Source organism: Cajanus cajan, chromosome 11, assembly GCF_000230855.2.
Source record: "Cajanus cajan strain Asha chromosome 11, NIPB_CcT2T_4, whole genome shotgun sequence".
Taxonomy (NCBI): Eukaryota; Viridiplantae; Streptophyta; class Magnoliopsida; order Fabales; family Fabaceae; genus Cajanus; species Cajanus cajan.
In genome coordinates this window covers 41,409,140-41,433,432 of record NC_138527.1, presented here as the reverse complement: position 1 = coordinate 41,433,432, position 24,293 = coordinate 41,409,140, and the positions used below count along the sequence as shown (strand labels likewise).

Genomic DNA, 24,293 nt, shown 5'->3' with positions numbered 1-24,293 from the left:
ACTACGAGTGTGCCCTTAGACATGTACATTTTGCTTCAGGGTACCTTCGATTTTTCTGATAAGGTTTCCCTCCCGAGTCTTCACTTGGCCAAGGATGTACCTTCGATTTTTCTGATAAGGTTTCCCTCCCGAGTCGTCACTCGGCCAAGGATGTACCTTCGGTTTTTCTGAAAAGGTTTTCCTCCCGAGTTGTCACTCGGCCAAGGATGCACCTTCGACTTTCCTGATAAGGTTTCCCTCCTTAGTCGTTGCTCGGCCAAGGATGTACCTTTGGATTTCTTGAAAAGGTTTCCCTCCCAAGTCGTCACTCGGCCAAGGATGTACCTTCGATTTTTCTGATAAGGTTGCCCTTCCAAGTCGTCACTCGGACAAGGATGTACCTTTGGATTTCTTGAAAATGTTTCCCTCCCGAGTCGTCACTCGGCCAAGGATGTACCTTCGATTTTTCTGATAAGGTTTCCCTCCCGAGTCTTCACTCGGCCAAGGATGTACTTTCAATTTTTCTGATATGGTTTTCCTCCCGAGTCGTCACTCGGTCAAGGATGTACTTTTGATTTTTCTGAAAAGGTTTTCCTCCCGAATCGTCACTCGGCCGAGGATGCACCTTCGATTTTCCTGATAAGGTTTCCCTCTCGAGTCGTCGCTCGGCCAAGGATGTACCTTGGATTTCTTGAAAAGGTTTCCCTTCCGAGTTGTCACTCGGCCAAGGATGTACCTTCGATTTTTCTGATAAGGTTTCCCTTCAGGTCGTCACTCGGACAAGGATGTACCTTTCGATTTCTTGAAAAGGTTTCCCTCCCGAGTCGACACTCGGCCAAGGATGTACCTTCGACTTTCCTGAAAAGGTTTCCCTCCCGAGTCGTCACTCGGCTAAGGATGTACCTTCAATTTTTCTGAAAAGATTTCCCTCCCGAGTTGTCACTCGGCCAAGGATGTACCTTCGATTTTCCTGATAAGGTTTTCCTCCCGAGTCGTCACTCGGCTAAGGATGTACCTTCGAATTTTCTGGGAAGGTTTCCCTCCCGAGTCGTCACTCGGCCAAGGATGTACCTTTGGATTTCTTGAAAAGGTTTTCCTCCCGAGTCGTCACTCAGCCAAGGATGTACCTTCAATTTTTCTGATAAGGTTTCCTTCCCGAGTCTTCACTCGCCCAAGGATGTACCTTTGATTTTTCTGATATGGTTTCCCTCCCGAGTCGTCACTCCGCCAAAGATGTACCTTCAGTTTTTCTTAAAAGGTTTTCCTCCCGAGTTGTCACTCGGCCAAGGATGCACCTTCGATTTTCCTGATAAGGTTTCCCTCCCTAGCCGTCGCTCGGCCAAGGATGTACCTTTGGATTTCTTGAAAAGGTTTCCCTCCCGAGTCATCACTCGGCCAAGGATGTACCTTCAATTTTTCTGATAAGGTTTTCCTTCCAAGTCGTCACTCGGACAAGGATGTACCTTTGGATTTCTTGAAAAGGTTTCCCTCCCGAGTCATCACTCGGCCAAGAATGTACCTTCGGCTTTCTTGAAAAGGTTTCCCTCCCGAGACGTCACTCGGTCAAGGATGTATTTTCGATTTTCCTGATAAGGTTTCCCTCCCGAGTCGTCACTTGGCCAAGGATGTACCTTCGAATTTTTTGAAAAGGTTTCCCTCCCGAGTCGTCACTCGGCCAAGGATGTACCTTTGGATTTCTTGAAAAGATTTCCCTCACGAGTCGTCACTCGGCCAAGGATGTACCTTCGGCTTTCCTGAAAAGGTTTCCCTCCCGAGTCGTCACTCGGCCAAGGATGTACCTTCGATTTTTTCGATAAGGTTTCCCTCCCGAGTCGTCACTCGCCAAGGATGTACCTTGACTTTCTTGAAAAGGTTTCCCTACCGAGTCGTTACTCGGCCAAGGATGTACCTTTGGATTTCTTGAGAAGGTTTCCCTACCGAGTCGTCACTCGACCAAGGATGTACCTTTAGATTTCTTGAAAAGTTTTCCCTACTGAGTCGTCACTCAGTTCGCCGTTCGATTACCATTGAAAGACTCCCTCGACAGCTTGATCCCGTTCGGCACCTTCGGTAGCCTAAACCCGTTCGGCATCCTCGGTAGCTTAAACCTATTTGGCCTTCAGATTATGAGAAGATTACGAGTGTACCGCCCAGACAAGTATTACCCTCTACGTCGCTTCGCTCCTCAAGGTTGGGGGGCTTGTGTACCGGAAGGGTCCTATCGGCCACGTGGACCGACATGTGATGTCCTATCGGACTTTGATACTTTTCTCGGCACGACCTCAGCTCGGCAGAGGGCCGAAAACTAGGGACAACCCAACCCTCTTTCTATCGGCTCGGCCAAAGGCCGAGAACGAAGAGGTTGTCCTGACCTTTTCCTATCGGCTCGGCCACTACTTCGGCTCGATAAGGGGTCGAGAAGCATGGAGAATTCAACCCTATTCCTATCAATTCGACCAGAGAGGTTGTCTCGACCGTGCCCTGTCAGCTCGACCAGAGGTTGTCTCGGCCGTTCCCTATCGGCTCAGCCAAAGAGGTTGTCTCAGTTGTGCCTTGTCAGCTTGGCCAGAGGTTGTCTCGGCCGTTCCCTATCGGCTCGGCCAAAGAGGTTGTCTCGGTTGTGCCCTGTCGGCTAGGCCAGAGGTTGTCTCGACCGTTCCCTATCGGCTCGGCCAAAGAGGTTGTCTCGATCGTGCCCTATCGGCTCGGCCAATGACCAATAGAGAATGGTTAGGATGATAATCATGGTTAACGAAAGACAAACACGTAATTAAGGTGAAACCAGCCGATTAATATCGTATTACCTAATTTGGTAAATGTCAGAGAAGACCCACCCCGCTCAGGCCCATGACAGGTAGTATAATTAAGTCACACGAAATGAGGTATGTCACTGTTCATTTATTACTCTCGAGAATTATGCTCATCCGGACTTGAGATTCGAAGTGCCTTTTGCAGGTACCTCCCCCCTCTGAAGCATCAACTTGAAGCTCTCGTTTGGCCCTCCAGTTACTAGAAGACTACGAGTGTGCCCTTAGACAGGTACAGAGGGCAAGACAAGTGAAAAGCTGGCTGGACCAAATCTGAACTCTCTACGTGGATTTGAGCTCATAGACAAGATTAAGTATTTGCTAGAAGAGGAATGTCCCATTACTGTTTCATGTGCTGACATCCTTGCCATGGCTGCACGTGACGCGGTTGAATTGGTAAACACTTCTTTGTATTGAGTCAAATGCATGTTTTATGTATTATTATTATTATTTTATTTTTTTGCTTCACAACAATTTCTATTGTTTGTTTTTGAAGAGAGGAGGACCAAGATGGGAGGTATTGCTAGGGAGGAAGGATTCTCTAGAGTCAAGTTTTAGTGGGGCTAACTTATTCATCCCTGCACCAAATTCCTCTTTAGAGATTCTCATAAATAATTTTAAGCAACAAGGCCTTGACATAGAAGACTTGGTAGTTCTATCAGGTATATTTATTAGATAAAACTTGGTAATTGATTCTATTAAATAACAATACATTACCATGATTAACACTCCCATTCCGATAGGAAAATAATACTAATCTTACTTCGATACTGTATTTATAATAACCAGTTAAAAAAAAAGAGATTAAACATCTAATCACATAAAGTTCCTGCTTGACAAAAAACAGGTAGCCATACTATAGGAAGAGCAAGATGTCTAGGCTTCAGGCAGAGGATATATGAAGCCAAAGAGGAATATCACTATGGCTATGATTGTTATAAGCGATACACAAACTTCAGGAGAATCCTGAAGTCTATATGCCCTGTTGAAGGAAGGGACAGCAAATTTGCACCCCTGGATTTTCAAACTCCTAAGAGGTTTGATAACCACTACTTCATAAACATTCTTGAAGGGAAGGGCTTGTTGGGTTCTGATAATGTTCTGATCAGCCAGGACTTGGATGGAAAAATTACAGAGCAGGTGTGGGCTTATGCCTCCAATGAAAAACTTTTCTTTGCTTCATTTGCTAAATCTATGATTAAGATGGGAAACATCAATGTTCTTACAGGAAATGAAGGAGAAATTAGGAGGCATTGTAGGTTTGTCAATGCTTAGTTGTTATGTATCGCATATGGCTTGTAATAGACTTATTGAGACGTAATCTTATTACTTTGCACCTTTTCATCAACCTCAACAAAAACAGAACAATCGAATTTCAATTCCACATGAAACTTGTTATTTACGATGTTTAGAGAACATAAATCTAGACAAAACGCAATTGATGTTAATGCAGAAAAATATTACAAAAATAATTATTCGTACAAGGATAAAAATAATTAAAAGATAAGGGCATCAGTTCTCCAAGGTGATATATCATCAATGAATTTATTCAGACGCAAATTACCCATTTGTTACTATGAGATTCATCACATGCCCATTTGAAACGAGAGAAAACTTGGTTAACTTCTATGGCCTCAAATCAGAAGCTAGAACACAGCTATGAAAATGAAATTAAAAATTGTTTAGAAAAAGAATTCAGTATCCCTCTCCAACAAATATTAATGATATTCAACCTAACTTGATATTTTTACAAAAGTGGCGAACACAACAGAGACTTGACTCCGGCACCATGCGATGCTACTTTGTGAGAACAGGGAATGAGGTTTGTGACATTTTATAGGTGCAGATTAGGGTTTCGTACTAGGGATTAAAATCCTGTCTTCAATTCCTGTCTCCACTTCCTATCCCTCTAATCCCTCCAATCACAAAATGCCATCTCAACTACATTCTTACTTTTAATTTTAATTTTAATTTTTAAAAAGTAAACCCATCATCCGTTACAAACCTCTGTTACAGTATTTTTTTATTCTCTTAACTTTTTTTTTCACGGATACGTTTTTTGTTTTAACTTTTTCCATGCTTTTTAATTCTATAATTTTGTAAATTTCTTATATTTTATGATAAACAATTTTAAATTTCTTGAATTTATCTGTTTAATACTAGAGTTAAATTAAATAACTATAATTTAAGTATATATTAAATTAAATAACTATAACTTAAGTATATATGAATTTGATAATTTAGATTTTTATTATGTAAAGATATATTTTTCAGTCTATCAATGTTGAATAAACTGAAACAAGAAAGGTGGCCGCGACAGAGGAGGATTCACGAATGTTACCAAAATCGCAAACGGCACGAAGTGAAAATGCAAGCGGGGAAGGTGCAGGGTTTTTCTACGTTGGTTTTATGAATAGGAGCAAAAATATAAAAATAAAAAATAAAAACAAACAAACAAGTCGGTTATGGAAAAAGTTAAAACAAAAAACGTATCCGTGAAAAAAAAAAAGTTAAGAGAATAAAAAAAAAACTGTAATGGAGGTTTGTAACGAATGATGGGTTTACTTTTTAAAAATTAAAATTAAAATTAAAAGTAAGAATGTAGTTGAGATGGCATTTTGTAATTGAAGGGACAGGAAGTGGAGACAGGAATTGGAGACAGAAGATTTTAATCCTCGTACTAGCATGTTGGAATTTTGGTTGGGGTGTGCCATTGTATACTACAGGCCCATTCTTTTTTTTAAGCATTACAGGCCCATTCTATTCATCGAATAAAATTAAAAAAAAAATTGGCTAAAAAATTGACAAACTTTTGATCTATGTAACGTGGATTTGGACACAATAAAAGATACGAAAATATGATAAAATCAATGAAATATGAGATATGTGAACATTACATATATAATATATGAGTTAATCATCTATATATTACTAGTATAAAGTTTTTTACACTAATAATTAATTATATTTTTTAATTGTGTCATGTTACTATTAAAAGTAAATGTGTTTATAGTGACATGACAGAATTATAAGATATAATTGGTTGTCAGTATAAAAAAAAATTTATATTAACAATGTATAGGTGATTAACTCATAATATATTATATAAATAAGGGAATGCTAATATACTCTCACTTATTTTTTAGTGGGAGTATGTTAGCAATCTACACCAAAATTTTAAGACAAAAAAATCACTCATTTCTTTTGATTTGGTTAATTTGTATAAGGGATATTATAGTAATTTAATTTAATTTTAAATGAAAATAAAATATTTTCTCTATCTTATTAACTTAATTCTCCAATTCATTTATTTTTTTCTATTAGTTAATTTTTTAATTTTTATTTGTTAGGGGGGAGACATCATGAGTGATGAGAAATGAGTTAAAGACGGAATTTAATATGAGAGAGATAAATAAGTTAGAGAAAAAATTTAATAGGAAAAATAAATGAGTTGGAGAAGGAATTTAATAGGAAAGAGAAATGACTTAGAGAATAAAGTTAATAAGAGAGAGAAAATATTTTATTTTTATTTAAAACTAAATTAAATTACTATAATATCTTTTGTACAAATTAACCAAATCAAAAGAAATGAATGATTTTTTTGTCCTAAAATTTTGGTGTAGGTTGCTAACATACTCCTACTAAAAAAATAGGTGAGAGTATATTAACATTCCATTATAAATAATATTATAAAATTATATATTAATATAATAATAATTTATTAAAATTTAAAAATAAATTGTTAATAAATATTATAATGTATAATAATTTTTTTTAATATCAAATCCTCCTTATTAAATAAAAGTTGAGCAAGGAGAATCAATTTTTTTTATCTTTTTTATTTTTATTTTTATCAAGACTTTTTTTCTTTTTTTTTTAAATCTCAAATATTTATTATTATTATTATCAAGATTTATTTTATAAAAAAAATCCATTTTTTCTTTATTTATGTTTTTATCGAGATTTGTTTTAAAAAAAATCCAAATTCCCTTTTATTTGTTTTTGTTTTTATCAATATTTATTTTTATTTTTGTTTCTTTATTTTATGTGTCTATGATGGAAATGTGTTTAATTTGTGTGGACATAGTCCATTAAAGACATATCCACTTTGAAAAAGTGTCAAACTTGGGACACGGTAGTCTAATTTGATGTTTCTTTTAATTTAATGGTAAAGAAATATTTTTCACTATATTCATAAAATAAAATAAGGAAAATTATTTTTTTACACACAAATATTTGTTTTTATATATATTTTATCCTACTAGTTCGTGATTAATTTAATTCTAAAAATTATACACAATTTATTTAATTGTTAAAAATATTAAAATATCACTTTAGAATTTAAAATAAAAAATTATCCTTATCCCTTTGAAATCTTTTCAAGTGAAATTCACATCTCCTCTAATTTTTAAATAGACATTCACTTCTCTTATATTTTAATAAAATAATACTTATTTTTATTTTATTTATCAAAGTGGCACAGACCCCTTCTTCAAAATACTATCTTGGAGAAATTGTTCATTTTTTTTAAAAAAAATATCTTTTTGGTTTTTATAATTTTATTTACTTTATCTTTTAGTCACTATAATATAAAATAAAAAAATTTAGTCTTTATATTTACTTCTTTTAATAATTTTTTAAAATTTTTTATAGTATAAGATAAGCCTTTTTTAGTTACAATACTTACCTTTGTAAACTTTTTATAGTGCCTTTAAACTGATACTAACATCTCTCCTGTGTAACATGCTAAAAGTTTTTGATTTTGTGTTTTTATATTGAATTTATTCTTGTTGGAATTATCCTAGCTAGATCTCTCAACATTCTATCTCTTTTTTACTCTCACTTATATTCATTATTGATCTACTTATTGTCCAATTTTTTCACAATTGATATTGTCATATTTTGATTACTATTATTCATGTTAATTAACTATGATAATGTTGTATGTGAAAAATCAAACAATAATTGTCTCAACAATATTTTTTTTTCCTAGGCAAAATGAAATATATTAAAAGCGAGTACAAGGGGTACTCTAAACCATATACAGTTAACTTAATAAAGATTAAGACATGCAGCAGGTTCCCCAACAAGAGAACGAATAGTAAAAATCAAGATCTTTAGCTTTCAGCCACTTCCAAGAGCGTAGTTTTATCAATTCGACCAGATCATTTAGAGATGTAAATTTATTAGTAAATATAGCTTCATTTCTCGCCAACTAAATACTCCAAATTGAAGCCAACCAGATCACTGCCCATTTGTACTGATTTTTAGCACCACAACTCGGAAGGCTTAGAAACTGCTCAAAATGAGATATGAAATTATTTTGATGAACTGTAAAGAGGCCACACCATTTCAAACACAACATCCAAACCTGGTATGCAAATGAACATTCAAAAAATATATGGCAAGAGGTATCAAGACCTTGATTACACTACACACAACTAAAATTAGAAGATAGTAACAAATTTCTCTTTACAAGATTAACTTTGATGTCAAGCATCACCCTCCAAGCAAAACAAAATAAATTTAAGATCAAAGACACATTTGAAAGCCTATGCTATGTTAATATAAAAGAGACTAAGTTTCAAAGAAATTAAAGGCAATAACTAAAAGAAATTTAAAAGGGTAAGTATAGAAATTAAATTTATTTTAAACTATAAGAATTAAAAAGGTTTAAAAATATTTATTTTAAACTATAGAAATTAAAAAATAAAATAAGTAAAATTATAAAAACTAAAATTATATTTTTAATTATTTTTTTTTTAAAATCAGAGATAGTGTAACATGTCGTTTACAAAGAACAAGAAAAAATAAGTGCAATTTTCCCTAAAATTTATAAACGGCAGTCATTAATTCACTATATTACCTAGCAACAGACATTATAATTCTTGAAATAACAAAATAAAGACTAAATTGATCCATACATAATAATTTGATTGAATATATAGTGTTTTTATAATTTTAGAAAATAAATTAATACTTGTGAGTTGTGACTTCGTGAATAAAGTTAACGCAAGATAAAATATAAGTTCAGTATCCACTCATTAAATATGGTTTTAAAATTTTATTTAAACTAATTCTGTTTTACTACAATGTGGTGAATTCTATTTGTAGATTGCCACTAGGCAGCAACACTTATAGTATTAACTTAATTGTGTTTTTATCTCTTAAATATAGTAATTGTGCGATTTTGATCCTCAAAATTTTAATTAGACAATTTTAGTTCTAAAAGATTCCAATTTTGTAATTTTGCTCATTTAATTTTTAATTGAATAATTTTAGTCCCTTAAATATTATAATTATGTGAATTTTAATATTTTCTATTAAAAATTTAATAATTTTAATATATATATATATATACAATATTTTAAAATTATACAATTATTTGTCATTAACGCATATATATTCATTTCTAATAAATAAATAAAATTTATATATTATTATTTTTATGATATTACTAATAAATTAATATCAATAATATTATTAGTATATTTATAGATAAACTATTAATATATACTAAGTCATATTTATTAAATTATTAGTTTATCTATAAATATACTAAAAATATTATTGATATTAATTTATCAATAATATTAAAATATTAATAATATATAAATTTTATTTATTTAATAATAATAAATATATATCACTTGATATATTAACAAAAAAATAATATAATATACATTAATTTAAATAAGTAAACAAGTGTATAATTTTAAAATATTATATATATATATATATATATATATTCTAAAATTACTAAATTTTAAATAAAAAAGACTAAAATCGCACAATTATAATAGTATAAGAACTAAAACTATTCAATTAAAAATTAAGGGACTAAAATCATATAATTATAATTTTTTAGAGACTAAAATTACCCAATTAAAATTTTAGTGATTAAAATTGCACAATTATAATATTTAAAGGATAAAAACGCAATCATATAATATTTCATCAAGTTAACCAGAGGTATTGTAAATTACAGTGTTGCTAATATACAATTAGGTTTTACACTTTAAAAAATTTGAACTAAGGTCCTTTTGTCACACTCTTGCATTCGAGAATCATATCATATCATATGTCAACCAACGGCAAACTGGCTAAGGACTACTTTGAGAATGTCCTGGTTCATTTGTCACTATTAGATCTGGGCCATCTTATGTCAGATACCAAACACCCCAAATTATTAGAGAACCCTTTAATCAGATAATTACCAATTGGCTCTTTAATTACTTTTTTCTCATTGTTCATCATCACCTTTAGACCATGGCAATAATGGCACGGCGATACAGAAGAGTAAACTACACTTCAAGTTTGGAGTAAAATTCCTTTTATCAGACTTTAGCATTTTAGAATCGTTTGTTCAAGCAATGACTGAGAGCTACTTTCAGGCATATATGCCAAATTATATTAATCTATCATCATCCATAACATCAGATATTTAAACACAACAAAATGTTGATAACAACACAACGAGCGTAAAAATTGTAAGAACTAAGAAGGAAAAGATAAGTCTAAAGTAAAGCAGACATTAATTGATCAAATTATCAATTCATTGTTGAACAATGCTACCATCATGAATAGGCCAAATAGTTTCACCCAGTTTGTTACAGAAAGAATTGTTAACTGCAGGAAATAGTTTTTGTGTTTGTAATAATCATCTCCTGAATTTACAACTATGACAACCTCTCGGTTGCAGAAGGGGCTATGATTAATTTATTTAAAGAAAATAAAACAAGCACTTTAACATTATATTATAATCGTTTATCACATTTAATTATTAAATATGACCTAAATGCAAAATTAATGATCAACAGCTACAAAAATTCTAACATGCCTCCTCTCATCCACATAAATGATAATTTGATTATATTACCCTTAACAAACTGGTATAGTAGTAATGTAATTAATCAATTAACAAAAAAGAGAAGCCGAGATTTTATACACATTGAAAAAAAGTAACAAGGAACATGACCTTGCTAAGAGGTAGTAGCGGCCTTGATGGCTTTCTGTAACTCAGCTTCCACGTCACTCTGCGACTTGTTTGGTTGGTTTCTATCATCCTCTTGTTTCCCACTCTTGTAACTTTTCCAACGCTGAAACTCCCCAGAGCCAGAGCCTTCACTCGTTCGATTGGGTTGTTGCAGCGAAATTTCTTTTCTGGCTGTTGAAATCCCCAATTTGACCTCATCCAAAACGCGCTTCATCTCCCTGTTTTCCCTCTCCACGTTCTCCAAGTCTCTCCCCATCCACAAACACATTCCCTTCAACAGTTGCAAATCGTTGACGGAAGCCTCTTTGTTATTGTCATTATTATCCTTTGCTTCCTCAACCCTCTCTAAACGTATCTTATTAACGGTTAAGCTTGGCATTTTGGAGGCGAAGCTCCGGGGGAAATTGACGCCCCAGCGGAAGTTCAAGAGGAAGCCCTTGGCCACGGGCATAACGGTCCGAGCCATAACCCTAATGTGAGGAGAGAGAGCGTGTTTTGAATCGGTGTTGGGGTTTAACTGGTGCGTGTTGTTAGAGTCAACACAGGGTTCCAGTTTCAAATTGTGCCATCCCGAGGAAGATCCATCGGTGACGATTTCAGGTGCGGGAGGGTGAGAGAGGGGTTGGGCGTTGTTTTCCGAGAAAACGGTTTTGTGGAGAGAGAAGTGGCCGAGTTGGGGTTTGAAGTGGAGGAAGAAGGAAGGGAGAGGGGAGTGGGAAGGGGAGAGGGAGAAATTGGCGGAGAAGACGAGAGGGGAGTGGGCCGGGGAGCCCAGGAGGCCCAGGCCCGATTTCAGGGAGAGGGAGAAGGGGAGGGAGGCCGAGGGGGAGTAGGAGAGGCGGAGGGATGGGCCAGATGGGAAGTTTGTGGACAGTGAGAAGGAAAAGTGGGAGGGAGAGTGGGTGCTCGTGGTGGCTGTCACGCCCGAAATAAATGGGTTCGAACATATACTGATGGGTACCTTTGCTGTCATGATTTGCGTGCTGTATTTTTCTTTTTCATCTTCGCCCTCCAACTTCAGGGACAGCTTCATCTTGTTATTCAGCTCTGATCAATAACTGAAAAGTGAAGAAGAAGAACATGAACCAACCACTTTGTCCATCATCAGGACGACCTTCTCTTTGGGCCAATCAACGTGGGCTTCAACCCATTATATGCTTTCAGCCCAAAAGTTATTTATTTTAAAGGCTAATTATTGATCGGTATATTTATTATTAAAATAAAAATAAAATATGACGAGCAGGTATTTCGTGACGTCACAAGTACAACGCCAGTGGCATGGCACCTGGTTGTGATTACTGATTACTGATTAGTTGGTAGTGGAGCAAGGAGACTTGTGTTAGATGCATCATGCATGCGAATGCTATATGCTAGTATGCTGCCATCGCTCATGCTCCTTTCTCGTGACTGCTAATTAAACCCTCTTTAGTCTTCACCTTCTTCGTCTCTCTTTTTCTATCTCAAATCAACGATCATGGCATCCATTCATCTTTCTTCCGCCGCTACGGCTCTCTTCCAATCCGATTTCTCTCTCTCCAAATCCCCCACCAAACGCATTCCACGCCTACCTACAATCGCCCGGATAACCAACCACACCGAGGGAACGCAATTCAACTCCTCCAACGGCTCTCCCACCGTCGTAACTTCCTCTCTGCAAACTATCTTCACTTTCCAATCTACAACCTCTGTTCGTTATTCAATTGAATCGTTGATTGTGCAGGTCAACGCAACCTCTCCGGTTGAGGTTCAGTCCGGTAACTATGGCGCGGGACACGCCTGGGATAATTCCGACGCACGTAGGAAAACTAAAATCGTTTGCACTATAGGTCCTTCTACGAGCTCACGTGACATGATATGGAACCTGGCCGAAGCGGGAATGAACGTGGCGCGTTTGAACATGTCGCATGGGGACCACGCGTCGCACCTGCAAACCATTGATTTGGTGAAAGAATACAATGCTCAATTTCAGGATAAGGTCATTTCCATCATGCTCGACACCAAGGTCAACTCCTTTTTTTCATACCTTCCGTTTTCGTCTTTTTAGCTTAACACTTAATTTCAATGTTACCATAAAACTCCTCATTAATGATTATCGATGTTCCGAAATATTATTATTTTTTGTCCTGGTATGAGTATCCCGGTCCATTGGAACAGAGACTAACTCTGCTCGTGCTTCGGTGAGTATGTGACTGCCGCTGGCCTGAAGGATTTTTACACACTTATTGTTTATATTAGTATCCTTCTTGTGTGAGATGATAATTAAGGTTTTTTGAATTTGTAACATGTATTTTTAGTTTTGAATATAGAACGGGTGTGTTGTTTGGCGTGCTTGGCAGGGTCCTGAAGTTAGAAGTGGGGATGTACCTCAACCAATTTTACTTAAAGAAGGACAAGAATTCTATTTCACCACTAGGAGAGGGGTCAGCACAGAAGACACGGTTAGCGTGAATTATGATGGTTTTGTGAATGATGTGGAGGTTGGAGATGTGTTGCTGGTCGATGGTAAGAACGGTGGTCTCTTTCTGTGCAATGCACACAGTTGTTTTGCTTGATTAGGTGAAAGTTTTGACATTGATTGTCGTAGTTATAGCTAACCATGCATGACCTACCAGTAAGATATTTCTCCTATTTTTGTAATCTCAAATGTTTTGGAGGAATTCATTAAATTGTTGCATAACCACTGATTTTGATTATCTGTAGAGGAGATTTTAATCTCTTCTGATTGTTATTTTAGGAGGAATGATGTCTCTTGCTGTTAAGTCAAAGACAAAAGATATTGTTAAATGTGAGGTTGTTGATGGGGGTGAATTGAAATCTAGGCGTCATTTAAATGTCCGTGGAAAAAGTGCAACACTTCCTTCCATAACAGGTATAAGTATGTTATATTTGTTGTTGACACATTGCATGGGCATTATGTTTCAGTTATTCACTTGTACCTGGATACTCTTAGTATGCAAATGCATTTGACAATTTTATGCTCTGTTGCCATGTGTTTCTACTTCACAGACAAGGACTGGGAAGATATCAAGTTTGGGGTGGACAATCAAGTAGACTTCTATGCTGTCTCATTTGTCAAGGATGCTAGAGTGGTTCATGAGTTAAAAGATTACCTCAAAAGTAATTATTTTCCTGTCTAGTGTCCTTTCTATGCTAGTGTATTTAGGAGCATGCAACTGTGTGTATAAGTTTCTTTTTTCTTGGGGTATTATAGCCTGTCTGTTGGGAATGGATAATCACTATCATGAGCAGTCATGCATTATTAGATACGTGTAATAAGTGTCACGTTGGCAGTTATGGGTAGAAGTTAGAAGCAGTAATGTATTATTTCAATGTTTCATCATTCTCATTATCAACTGTTATTGTAAACTTTTTTATATAGGTCATAATGCCGATATACATGTGATTGTAAAAATTGAAAGTGCAGATTCCATACCAAATCTTCATTCGATACTTTCAGCTTCAGATGGGGTTAGTTTCATACTGTTCACATTATGTATTGTGGATATTACATATTAATAAGATTGAAATTTAGGTCATGTTGGTTATCATGTTTTTTGGCCTGCTTTTATTATTTATTTGTTTCGGTGCAATTAGTATTGAACATATGAGAACTGAAATTGATTACATGGAGGAATAGATATTTGTTATGAATAGCAGTTCTTACTTCTATTATGTTTTCTGTGAAAATAGTACCTAAAAAGACACTGAAAAATTGGAACATTTCAAGTTAACCTTATCACTTATTCTACAAGTGAGTCAGGATTTGAAAATTCTTAATCATTGTATAAGGCACAAAACTCAAGTAACTGGGTTGCTGTTTTCCTCAGTAAGTTGATCAGTCTGGTAAATATTCTTCAAAATCTTATCAAGATATGTGTCTCATTCTACATGGGGTGTAAGGGGAACATAATTGCATCTTGAGCTGATGATGGGTTGATCAGAAGCTACTGTAGTTTTCCCTGTCTTAGTATTGCACATGTGATATCTGTTATGCGCCATATGATGGTGCACGTCTTGTCTTGTTGCAGTATGCTCCTTATCATTTTTAACATAGGAAACCATTTCATGCAATCATGGTGGTAACTGTCTTATGATAGCAATAGCATATACACTGCTTGCATGATTTCTGGACAAATAATGGACCAATGGTGGTTTTTTGGTGCTTGTTGTTTCTGCATGATTGATTGATTTCTTGATTTACAGATCAAAATACCAGATAACTAGGTGTAATGGAGATTCTTTTGTTTAAATATCATGAATCAAAGCAAGATCTTTACCATTATGAAGCATCCAGTTTCATTTTGAGAGTTTTATTTATTTTGCAGGCCATGGTTGCTCGTGGGGACCTTGGAGCTGAACTTCCAATAGAGGAAGTTCCATTATTGCAGGTAATGTGGTGCTCAGAGTAACGTGATGTGTATGTCAAAGTTCACAGTTGATGAGATGTATACAAGTTCTTGCATGACATAATCTACAAAATATGTTGATAATAATTGTTTTGGTATAACTAACTTTGGATGCAGTTTTTACTGTCATTAAGAAAACCTAATAAAATAAGAGGAACTTCATTAGCTGTTGTGAGTTGCACTTTGTAGGATCATATTGATAGTCACATACATCAATTTTGTGGAAAGCCCTTCTCTTTCTGCTTGTACAGTGAACTCCCAATGATGGTCTTTCTCGACTACAATCTTACTTTTTCATAAAGGGTGGTGATATAGAGCCTGTTAAAAACAATTCAAATCTAGGTCTGTTATATTCGATGCCTTTAAATTTGAAAACCAAAAAATTGCTTACGAATGAGGTCATTGGATGTCCAAGGATATCTTATCCACCATGGGATATATAGTACCCACTTAAGAGAAACAAAAGTCTTATCCCACGAGGTGAAGTTGGTTACATGACTCCATTTGACTCTGTTAAAGACCAATCATCAGAGATATTATTCACCATGATATCCCTCTTAACAACTTCTTCCAATGTCCTGCTTGGTGAGACAAATTACAATGTGAAAGACTGGTTCCATCACTTGAGATTTGAGAAAAGTAGATGATGTTATGCTGGAAGCATTTAATGCTATTCCTTTGGTATTAAAATTTTTCATTTTAATGATGATATATTTAAAAATTTACCTATAAAAGAAATTGCATGTTTGTGTATATTGTGTAAAACCAATCAACTGAAATAGAATTTGAGAAGAGAAAATATTTTCCTCTCCTCTGATGCTTCCGTATAACAGAGTAAAAGGTTTGAAGATCATATTGCTATTATGTCCTACCGATACCAACTCATGTAACAGTTTACTCAAACTAGATGATGTCATGTAATTATTAGATTATGACATATAATGTTTTCAAACTTATGTTTTTGTTCTGTTTTATTAGTTTTCTTTAACCACTTCTTTCCTTGTTATTGGAATGATTATGTTTCTCGTTTCACTGATATTTAGGAACTGGGACTATGCTTAATTCTGTGTTCTATGTAGTTCATTCCCCTTTTTTAATCAAACAGGAGGACATCATTAGAAGATGTCACAGTATGCAAAAGCCAGTTATTGTGGCAACAAATATGCTTGAAAGCATGATTAATCATCCCACACCAACAAGGGCAGAAGTCTCTGACATTGCAATTGCGGTAAGACAAGGTGCTGATGCTATCATGCTCTCAGGAGAAACTGCACATGGAAAGTGAGTTAGTTCACTATTCCTTGGTGACTTTGGTTCATATATTTTATTTTTGTTTTATATTTTCAATATTTTTTCATTATTCATTTTTCCTATTTGTAATGCACAAGAGTTACTCCTTACCTTTTCAGATAAAAAATGTATCATTAGGGAAGAGAATGAAAGAAGCTCAAGAATGGGGGATAACATATCGTAGGGGAAAACACAAAAAATAAGAAATGGAAAGGAATGTCAACTAAACAAGGCTTAGAAATCTCTCTGCATGTCCAACAAACAGGAATTATTTACCTTGTTGTATAATTGAAAACTGTACTCTTTTTTCTCTCTCAATAATTTGCATTAGTGAATGATTTTTAGTGGTTTGTGATTAGTAAACTTATCTTTGTTTTTTGGGAGCTAACGTTTTTGGGAAATGTAAACATCATTCATAATAAAAAGATATCCTTGTCTACATTGATGTTAGATAAAATCAAGAGAGGTAAAATGTAATAGTGAAGTTTTATTATCATTGATGCTTACGAAGGAATACAAGGAGAGCTGAATATATAGGGAACCTTTTCTAAAAACAACAGTGAGAGAAAAGAGAGAAAACGGTTGTAAAAGCAACCAGCAGAGAGAGAAAAATTAGAGAGGTGGCAGGACAGCTGTCCACTAAAAAGATTCTGAAGATATCCTAAAGATATCACAGAATGCAAAAAGCAAAAAGCACAAACAAACAAATATTCCCTTTTGTTGTAACCCATATACACTAACAGCCCCCCTCAAACTCAAGGTGAAGTTTTGACACAAAAACTTTGCACTTTGAGTTTGTTCCTAAGAACTTCAAACCGAGCAGCAGACAAAGGCTTAGTAAGAAGATCAGCCCATTGATCAAGAGCTGGTATGTGATAAACTAGAAGTTGCTTGGATAGGACTTTGTCACGAACAAAGAACACATCAATCTCCATGTGCTTTGTTTTGCTGTGGAAAACAGGATTGTGAGCAATGGCCACCGCGCTTTGATTGTCACAGAGTAAAGTAGGTGTAGAAAAGGGAACCTTAAGTTCCTGCAAAAGGGCTTGAATCCAAGTTAATTCAGCAGAGGCTTGGGCTATACTGCGATATTCAGCTTCTGTGCTGGACCGAGCAATAACACGCTGTTTCCTGGACCACCAAGATATCAAATTGGGTCCAAAAAAGATAGCAGAACCAGAAGTGGACCTCCTGTCATCAATATCAGAGGCCCAATCAGCATCACAAAAGGCAGTGAGAGAGATGGGGCCGTTTACAGCAGCAGGTTGAATATGAAGACCATAAGAGAGTGTGCCTTTTAAATACTTGAGGATACGTTTGACAGCCACCCAGTGAGAGTCAAGAGGAGTAGCCATAAATTGACAAACTTTGTTAACAGCAAAACTGATTTCAGGTCTTGTAAGTGTAGCATACTGTAAGGCACCAACAACAGATCGAAAAAAAGTGGGATCATGAAAGAAGTCATTCCCAGACCTGGACAATTTGCAGTTAGAGAACATAGGAGAAGGAGCACCATGAGCTTCAGCCAAATTAGTTTTAAAAAGAAGGTCTCGAATGTACTTGCTTTGAGTCAGAACCAGAGACTTGTCAGGCAAGTGTTTAACCTCAATACCTAGAAAGTAATCCAAGCTTCCCAATTGCTTTAAAGAGAAAATTGAGTCAAGTTGGTTGGTGATTTGTTGAATGAGCAAAGAAGAGCTGCCAGTGATAATGATGTCGTCCACATAAACTAGAATAAAAATGGTATGAGTTTGATGTTGGTACTGAAACAGAGATGGATCACATTTGCTAGCTTGAAAGCCAAACCGAGTTAGAGTCAATTTTAATTTGTTAAACCATTGACGAGGAGCTTGTTTCAAGCCATAGAGGGCCTTGTTTAGCTTGCAAACCAGACTCTTATCCCCAGCTTCAAATCCAGGAGGCTGCACCATGTAAATAGTTTCTTCCAAAGTGCCATTCAGAAAAGCATTATTTACATCAAGCTGAAATAGATTCCAATTATTGGTGAGAGCAAGAGTAAGAATAATGCGAATAGTTATAGGTTTAATAACAGGGGAGAAAGTCTCATGAAAATCAAAACCATGCACTTGATGAAAACCCTTTGCAACTAGCCGAGCTTTGAGCTTATCTATAGAGCCATCAGCATTTTCCTTGACTCTGAAAACCCATTTACATCCAACTGCTTTGCGATCAGATGGCAGAGAAACTAAATCCCAAGTATGATTGAGCATTAAGGCATTGTACTCTTGTTGCATAGCAGAGAACCAGTTAGGATCAGCAAGAGCTTGCTTAACAGTTTTAGGTTCACTATGAGCTAAGAACAGGGATGGATGTATCCGAGGATTATGAAAGCCAGATTTAGACCTAGTTTGCATAGGATGGTTATTAATGGTTCTTGGTATACTGGCAGGGGCAGTGGAAGAGGTAGGAGAAGAGACATTTTGTGAGGAAGACTCAGGAGATGAAGGAGATACATTTTGGGAAGAAGACACGGAAGGAATGATTGATACACTTGAATCACCAATTTGAGAAGGCAAAGGAGGCTGCTGGGAGAGAACAGTTGAAGTGGTGCAAGGAGGAGACAAATCTGGATTGAGATTGAAATATTGACATGGAGAGACATTTTGTGTAAGGCTTGGCTGAAACAAATCTGTGTAAGGAAACCTATGTTCATTAAAGATGACATCCTTTGAAATGTAAATTCGGCCAGAAGAAGAGAGACATTTATACCCTTTGTGAGAGTTTGAGTATCCCAGAAAAACACACTCCTGGGATCTGAAATTAAGTTTATGACTGGCATATGGTCTTAAGAAAGGAAAACAAGCACAACCAAAGGTTCTTAAGAATTTGTAATCTGGTGATTTGTTGAATAAAGTAGTGAAAGGAACATTAAAGTTTAATGCAGCAGAAGGCAATCTATTGATAAGATAAACAGCAGTGGTAAAAGCAAAATCCCAAAATTTTAGAGGTAAGGAGGCATGATGAAGAAGGGTGAGACCAATTTCAACAATATGTCTATGTTTCCTTTCAACCACACCATTTTGATGATGTGTGTGGGGACAAATCACTCTATGTTGGATTCCATTTGTGGCAAGAAAGGAAGTAAAAGCTCGGTATTCCCCTCCCCAATCAGATTGAACACTTTTAATTTTGGTGTTGAATTGTAATTCAGCCATAGCCTTAAATTGTTGAAAAACAGATAGAGTTTCAGCCTTTGATTTTAAGGGATATATCCAGGTGTATTTAGAGAAAGCATCAATAAAGGCAACATAGTAAAGATAACCAGAAAAAGATGTAATGTGAGATGGTCCCCATAAATCAGTGAAAATTACATCCAAGGGGGCAGAATATATAGTTTGAGATGCAGAAGAAGGAAGTCTACGAGATTTTCCAACACAACAAGATGAACAAAATTCAGTAACATGTGTATTTGATGAGAGAAGGTTACATTGTGTAAGAACAAGCTTAAGAACATGAGAATTAGGATGACCAAGTCTAGTATGCCACATAGTGGAAGAACTAGATACATCAGAATTTTTATTGAAATTGAAACTATCTAAGACTGCAGAAGGTGAAACAGCAGACTGAGAGGGTATTTGAGCTGAAGAAGAGACCAATGCCGAGGGACCTTGGAGCTTTAGATGAGGAAAAGAATAAAGCCCATCAGCACCAACAACACCTTGAAGAAGAACCTCATTGGTGTCCTGAGATTTGACAAGACAATGATTAGCATGAAACTCAAAGAAAACACAATTGTCTTTAGCAAACTTACTGACACTCAACAGATTTTTGGTGATAAGAGGAACATGGAGAAGATTATTCAGGTGAAACTTAAATTGAGAGTTGATAGGAGAAATAAAAATGGAAGTACCAGAACCATTGATTTGCAAACCTTGACCATTTCCTATGAAAATTTGGTCTGGACCATCAAAATGCTCAAGTTGATGAATGTTCTGAGGCTCACCAGTAACATGAAATGAAGCACCAGAATCAGGAATCCATGAAGAGTTAGCACCTGGTTGAGAAGTATTAGCAACCATAGCACTTGGTGTGACATTAACACGAGCCTCCTGGCTGGGCTGTTTCGGATTAGGATTCACCCAAGTGTTGGAGCCTTTAAGATTTGAAGAAGAATTGACCTGCACAGGCTGCAGTGTGGTAGGATCATACAGAACAAGGGATTCTGCAGGTTGATAATTAACATCAGCTCTATAGAAACAAACATTGGCAGTATGGCCATACTTGAAGCAAATCTGGCACTGGAAATTAGCAAAACGACCACCACGGCCTCTGCCCGAACCTCGACCACCACGACGCCCACTGTGACCACCACTAACACTGCCACGAGAATAACCCTGAGTGTAATTAATTGAAGGAGAAAAGGATTGCTTACGAAACCGGTTAGCTCTTGACTCATGAGCAAGAAGAAGAGCTTCCACTTCAGCAATAGGAGGAGTGACAAACTTGCTTTCAATAACAGAGACCACAGGTGCATACTCCTGAGGCAGACCTTCAAGAACAGCATCAACATATTCTTCAAGAGACACAGGACTCCCAACTCCAGCAAGTTCATCAGCAATAGTTTTAATTTGAGTCAGAAAATCACGCATAGACTGACCATCAAGAGTGGTGGAACGCAGGTCAGTGCGGAGCTGTCGAGCACGAGCTTTAGTTTGAGTATGAAAATACTCGTGAACCTTGTCCCACACTTGATAAGAGTGAACGGAGCCAATGACACGGGAAAGGATAGACTTCGAGAGCGTCGATTGCAGCCATGTGAGAAGCATTTGATCCTGGACCTCCCAGGTTTCATATGCTGGATTAACAATATCAGAATCACGATCAGCATCTGTCAGATACCGGGGTGGAATTTGCGGATTAACCACAAACCGTTGAAGTTTGTGGGATTTGATGACTGGTTCGATCTGCTGCCTCCAGTGAAGATAATTTGAATCATCAAGTTTTTCAGCTATGGAGTTGGAGAAAAATTGTGAAAAGGGAGAGGAATTATTTGAAGTTGCCATAGAAGAGATGAGGAAGAAAAATTAAGATCCGGGTACAGGATCAGAAGGCTCTTGATACCATGTTAGATAAAATCAAGAGAGGTAAAATGTAATAGTGAAGTTTTATTATCGTTGATGCTTACGAAGGAATACAAGGAGAGCTGAATATATAGGGAACCTTTTCTAAAAACAACAGTGAGAGAAAAGAGAGAAAACGGTTGTAAAAGCAACCAGCAGAGAGAGAAAAATTAGAGAGGTGGCAGGACAGCTGTCCACTAAAAAGATTCTGAAGATATCCTAAAGATATCACAGAATGCAAAAAGCAAAAAGCACAAACAAACAAATATTCCCTTTTGTTGTAACCCATATACACTAACAATTGACTACAAACCCCTAATTAGAAGATTATGTGTAGATTGTTGTAATTGCTATAGAACTGTTTTCCATTTAGAAGAGCATGTCATTCATTTTTTTCAAAAAAAATTGGTTACTAATGTTTAACCTTGTGCAGATGAAATTATGCATTTGACTTGCTGCTTTTCCAATATTTTTCATCTCATAAAATTATCAGGATTGCAATTGTTTCAGATTTCCATTGAAAGCCGTTAAAGTTATGCATGTGGTGGCCCTTAGGAATGAATCCAGTGTTCAAAGTGGTGTTGCTTATCCAAGTCAATTGAGTTCCCATGAAGTATGTGCTTGATTAAGAAATAAGGCAGTTTTGGCGTGTTGTTTCACGTGTGGAGGATTTATTGCTGTATTTTATTGATAATTGATGACATCCTAAAATCTAATTACTTCTTGTTTACTTGTTGACAGAGCCATATGGGAGGAATGTTTGCTTTCCATGCGACAACAATGTCTAACACTCTTAATACTCCTATTATTGTTTTCACAAGAACAGGATCCATGGCTATTCTTTTGAGCCATTATAGGCCTTACTCAACTATCTTTGCATTCACTAATGAGTAAGCATTAACAGGATTTTTTTATTTTATATTTCTTTTTGTGTTTGTTTTAATTATGTGCTGTGAATTCACATGCATCTAACCTGAAAATAAACTTTTGTTGATGAAATTTCCCTGTACTTTGGTTGTGTCTGAGCTATTTTTCAGGAGGAATAGTACTTGTTTATGTTTTGGAAAATAAATAGAAAATTTTCTGGGCTTGAGCATATGTATGATACTATCTTGAGAAAAGTCAAGCATCTCTCTTGCTAACTCAAGTATTTTTCAGATTATCTAATTTGTTAGAGTTATCTTGATGCATTTTTTGTGTATGATATGAACTAACTAATGATAATTCTTTTGACATACATTTTTCCTTCTTTTTTTTTTCAAATTTAGTCTTCTACAATTTTTTCTTTAGCACTTTTGATCAACCTGGTTCAATTCCTGGAATCCTGGTAGATGAAATTTTATCCTATCCTAGCCCGGAAAAAAAAATAAAAATGAATACACTACAGGAAGAAAAAAGAATGAAGCATAAGACTCTGAAAGCTACTGAACATAGGCAGTGATTTTTTTTTGTCTTTTTCTGCTTTCTAATTTTTGGATGGTGGTATAGGTGCTTTAAGTTAATGTTCTATTGCACCCACAAATTTATGATTTCACTATTCGCAGGGCTAGGATTAAGCAGAGGTTGGCGCTTTATCATGGTGTTATGCCCATATACATGCAATTTTCAAATGATGCAGAGGAGACTTTCTCTAGAGCCCTCAAACTACTAATGGTTAGTAAGAACTCCCTCACATGCACAAATATTCCTTTTCTTGATAGTTTTTCTTTTTAATGTTGCTGAAAAGTCTCCATATTTTAGAGTAAGGGTCATTTACACGAGGGACAGCATGTTACTCTTGTTCAAAGTGGAGCACAACCAATCTGGCGTGAGGAATCCACTCACCATATACAAGTTCGCAAGGTTCATAGATAAATTTTTTCTTTCAAGGGTCTTTATTTCTCATAAGTGTACAGTTTTTTATTTCCCTTCCTCGCTCTCTTTTGTAATTATTATTCTTACACTGAATTATAGTTATGGTGTTATTAGGCACGTGAAACACCAAAGTTGGATAGTAAAGGAATTTTCATATTGCAAATAGTGATTTATTGACGAGGAATTGCCATAGCCTCCATGAAGTTCTTTTATAACTATGTATTCTTTTAACATACTTTTTCATCTTGATATTTTATCTTGGCTTAAAGAAATCACATTGACCTATTGCTGTTTGTGGAACTATTGTGGCATAATAGATTTGGCAGCTTCATGCATAGGACCATCCTTTATAATTTACTTACATCTGTTTAACTTGTTTCAACTTTATTACCTTTCCCAGTTTTTGGTCTATACATTTGAAAGGTGACGTTATCATTCCAAATATGACAAAAGAATGAAAGAAGAACAAGATAATTTCTGCAACGTCCTACTTAATAAAGCAGAAAGTGACCAAAAAGATATATCTCTTATGCCGGATAATGTATGTCATGTCCTACTTTATTAGTACCTTTCTTTCACCTTAATCCCATTTTGATTATGCAAATTTTGATTCGGTTGACCCTAAGCATTGCCTGTTAAATCCTCTGGTTGTTTCGACAAATCTTCCAAATATTGATTTGCTGCTGAGGGAGCTGTTGGCACCCATAAAAGCATTTTGTAAATTTCTTAGATCACATATTTATGTTGTCTTTTTTTGCAAGTGATCTTATACAGAAATTATTCCGTCAAATAATTGCCAGCAATATTAAGTTAATGCTTTATGCTGTTCTTTGCGAGTGATCTTATATAGAATTCTTTGCCTTTCCACATTGCTGTAGGA

The 24,293-nt window shown here is 35.7% G+C and overlaps 3 protein-coding genes and 1 non-coding gene across 5 annotated transcripts; 2 read left to right on the top strand and 2 right to left on the bottom strand.

Moving 5' to 3' along the window:
* The first annotated feature begins 3,011 nt into the window (after window positions 1-3,011).
* LOC145953265 (peroxidase 20-like) lies at window positions 3,012-4,134 on the top strand. The gene is made up of 3 exons (XM_083067169.1): window positions 3,012-3,182; window positions 3,283-3,448; window positions 3,634-4,134. Exons 1-3 carry the CDS (start codon window positions 3,156-3,158, stop codon window positions 4,059-4,061), a joined length of 621 nt encoding a protein of 206 aa, XP_082923295.1. The 5' UTR covers window positions 3,012-3,155; the 3' UTR covers window positions 4,062-4,134.
* Window positions 4,135-4,290: 156 nt separating this feature from the next.
* On the bottom strand, window positions 4,291-4,385 carry LOC114915737 (small nucleolar RNA Z101). The gene has a single exon (XR_003803813.2). It is a non-coding gene; the product is annotated as a small nucleolar RNA Z101 (small nucleolar RNA).
* Window positions 4,386-7,672: 3,287 nt separating this feature from the next.
* Window positions 7,673-11,947, bottom strand: LOC109794842 (uncharacterized). The gene is made up of 2 exons (XM_083066183.1): window positions 10,765-11,947; window positions 7,673-8,082 (listed from the first exon to the last, which is right to left on the bottom strand). Exon 1 carries the CDS (start codon window positions 11,813-11,815, stop codon window positions 10,769-10,771), a length of 1,047 nt encoding a protein of 348 aa, XP_082922309.1. The 5' UTR covers window positions 11,816-11,947; the 3' UTR covers window positions 7,673-8,082; window positions 10,765-10,768.
* Window positions 11,948-12,092: 145 nt separating this feature from the next.
* Window positions 12,093-24,206, top strand: LOC109801384 (pyruvate kinase isozyme G, chloroplastic). Of its 2 annotated transcripts, none has more exons than XM_020362441.3 (13): window positions 12,093-12,418; window positions 12,503-12,784; window positions 13,119-13,284; window positions 13,517-13,651; window positions 13,789-13,899; window positions 14,162-14,250; window positions 15,108-15,170; window positions 16,294-16,469; window positions 22,070-22,172; window positions 22,301-22,449; window positions 23,104-23,212; window positions 23,300-23,401; window positions 23,814-24,206. In XM_020362441.3, the coding sequence occupies exons 1-13, from the start codon at window positions 12,257-12,259 to the stop codon at window positions 23,838-23,840; spliced, it is 1,674 nt and encodes a 557-aa protein (XP_020218030.1). In that variant the 5' UTR covers window positions 12,093-12,256; the 3' UTR covers window positions 23,841-24,206. The 2 variants fall into 2 exon arrangements, with proteins under 2 accessions (XP_020218030.1, XP_020218029.1); XM_020362440.3 differs by having other exon boundaries at window positions 12,093-12,421.
* Window positions 24,207-24,293: the final 87 nt, after the last annotated feature.

Coding starts and splice junctions, on each gene's coding strand:
- LOC109801384 (XM_020362440.3), top strand. CDS start 12,257: ATGGCATCCATTCATCTTTCTTCCGCCGCTACGGCTCTCTTCCAATCC. Junction 12,785..13,118: donor CCATCATGCTCGACACCAAG/GTCAACTCCTTT, acceptor CGTGCTTGGCAG/GGTCCTGAAGTTAGAAGTGG. Junction 22,173..22,300: donor GTCAATTGAGTTCCCATGAA/GTATGTGCTTGA, acceptor ACTTGTTGACAG/AGCCATATGGGAGGAATGTT.
- LOC145953265 (XM_083067169.1), top strand. CDS start 3,156: ATGGCTGCACGTGACGCGGTTGAATTG. Junction 3,183..3,282: donor CACGTGACGCGGTTGAATTG/GTAAACACTTCT, acceptor TTGTTTTTGAAG/AGAGGAGGACCAAGATGGGA. Junction 3,449..3,633: donor AGACTTGGTAGTTCTATCAG/GTATATTTATTA, acceptor GACAAAAAACAG/GTAGCCATACTATAGGAAGA.
- LOC109794842 (XM_083066183.1), bottom strand. CDS start 11,815: ATGAAGCTGTCCCTGAAGTTGGAGGGCGAAGATGAAAAAGAAAAATAC.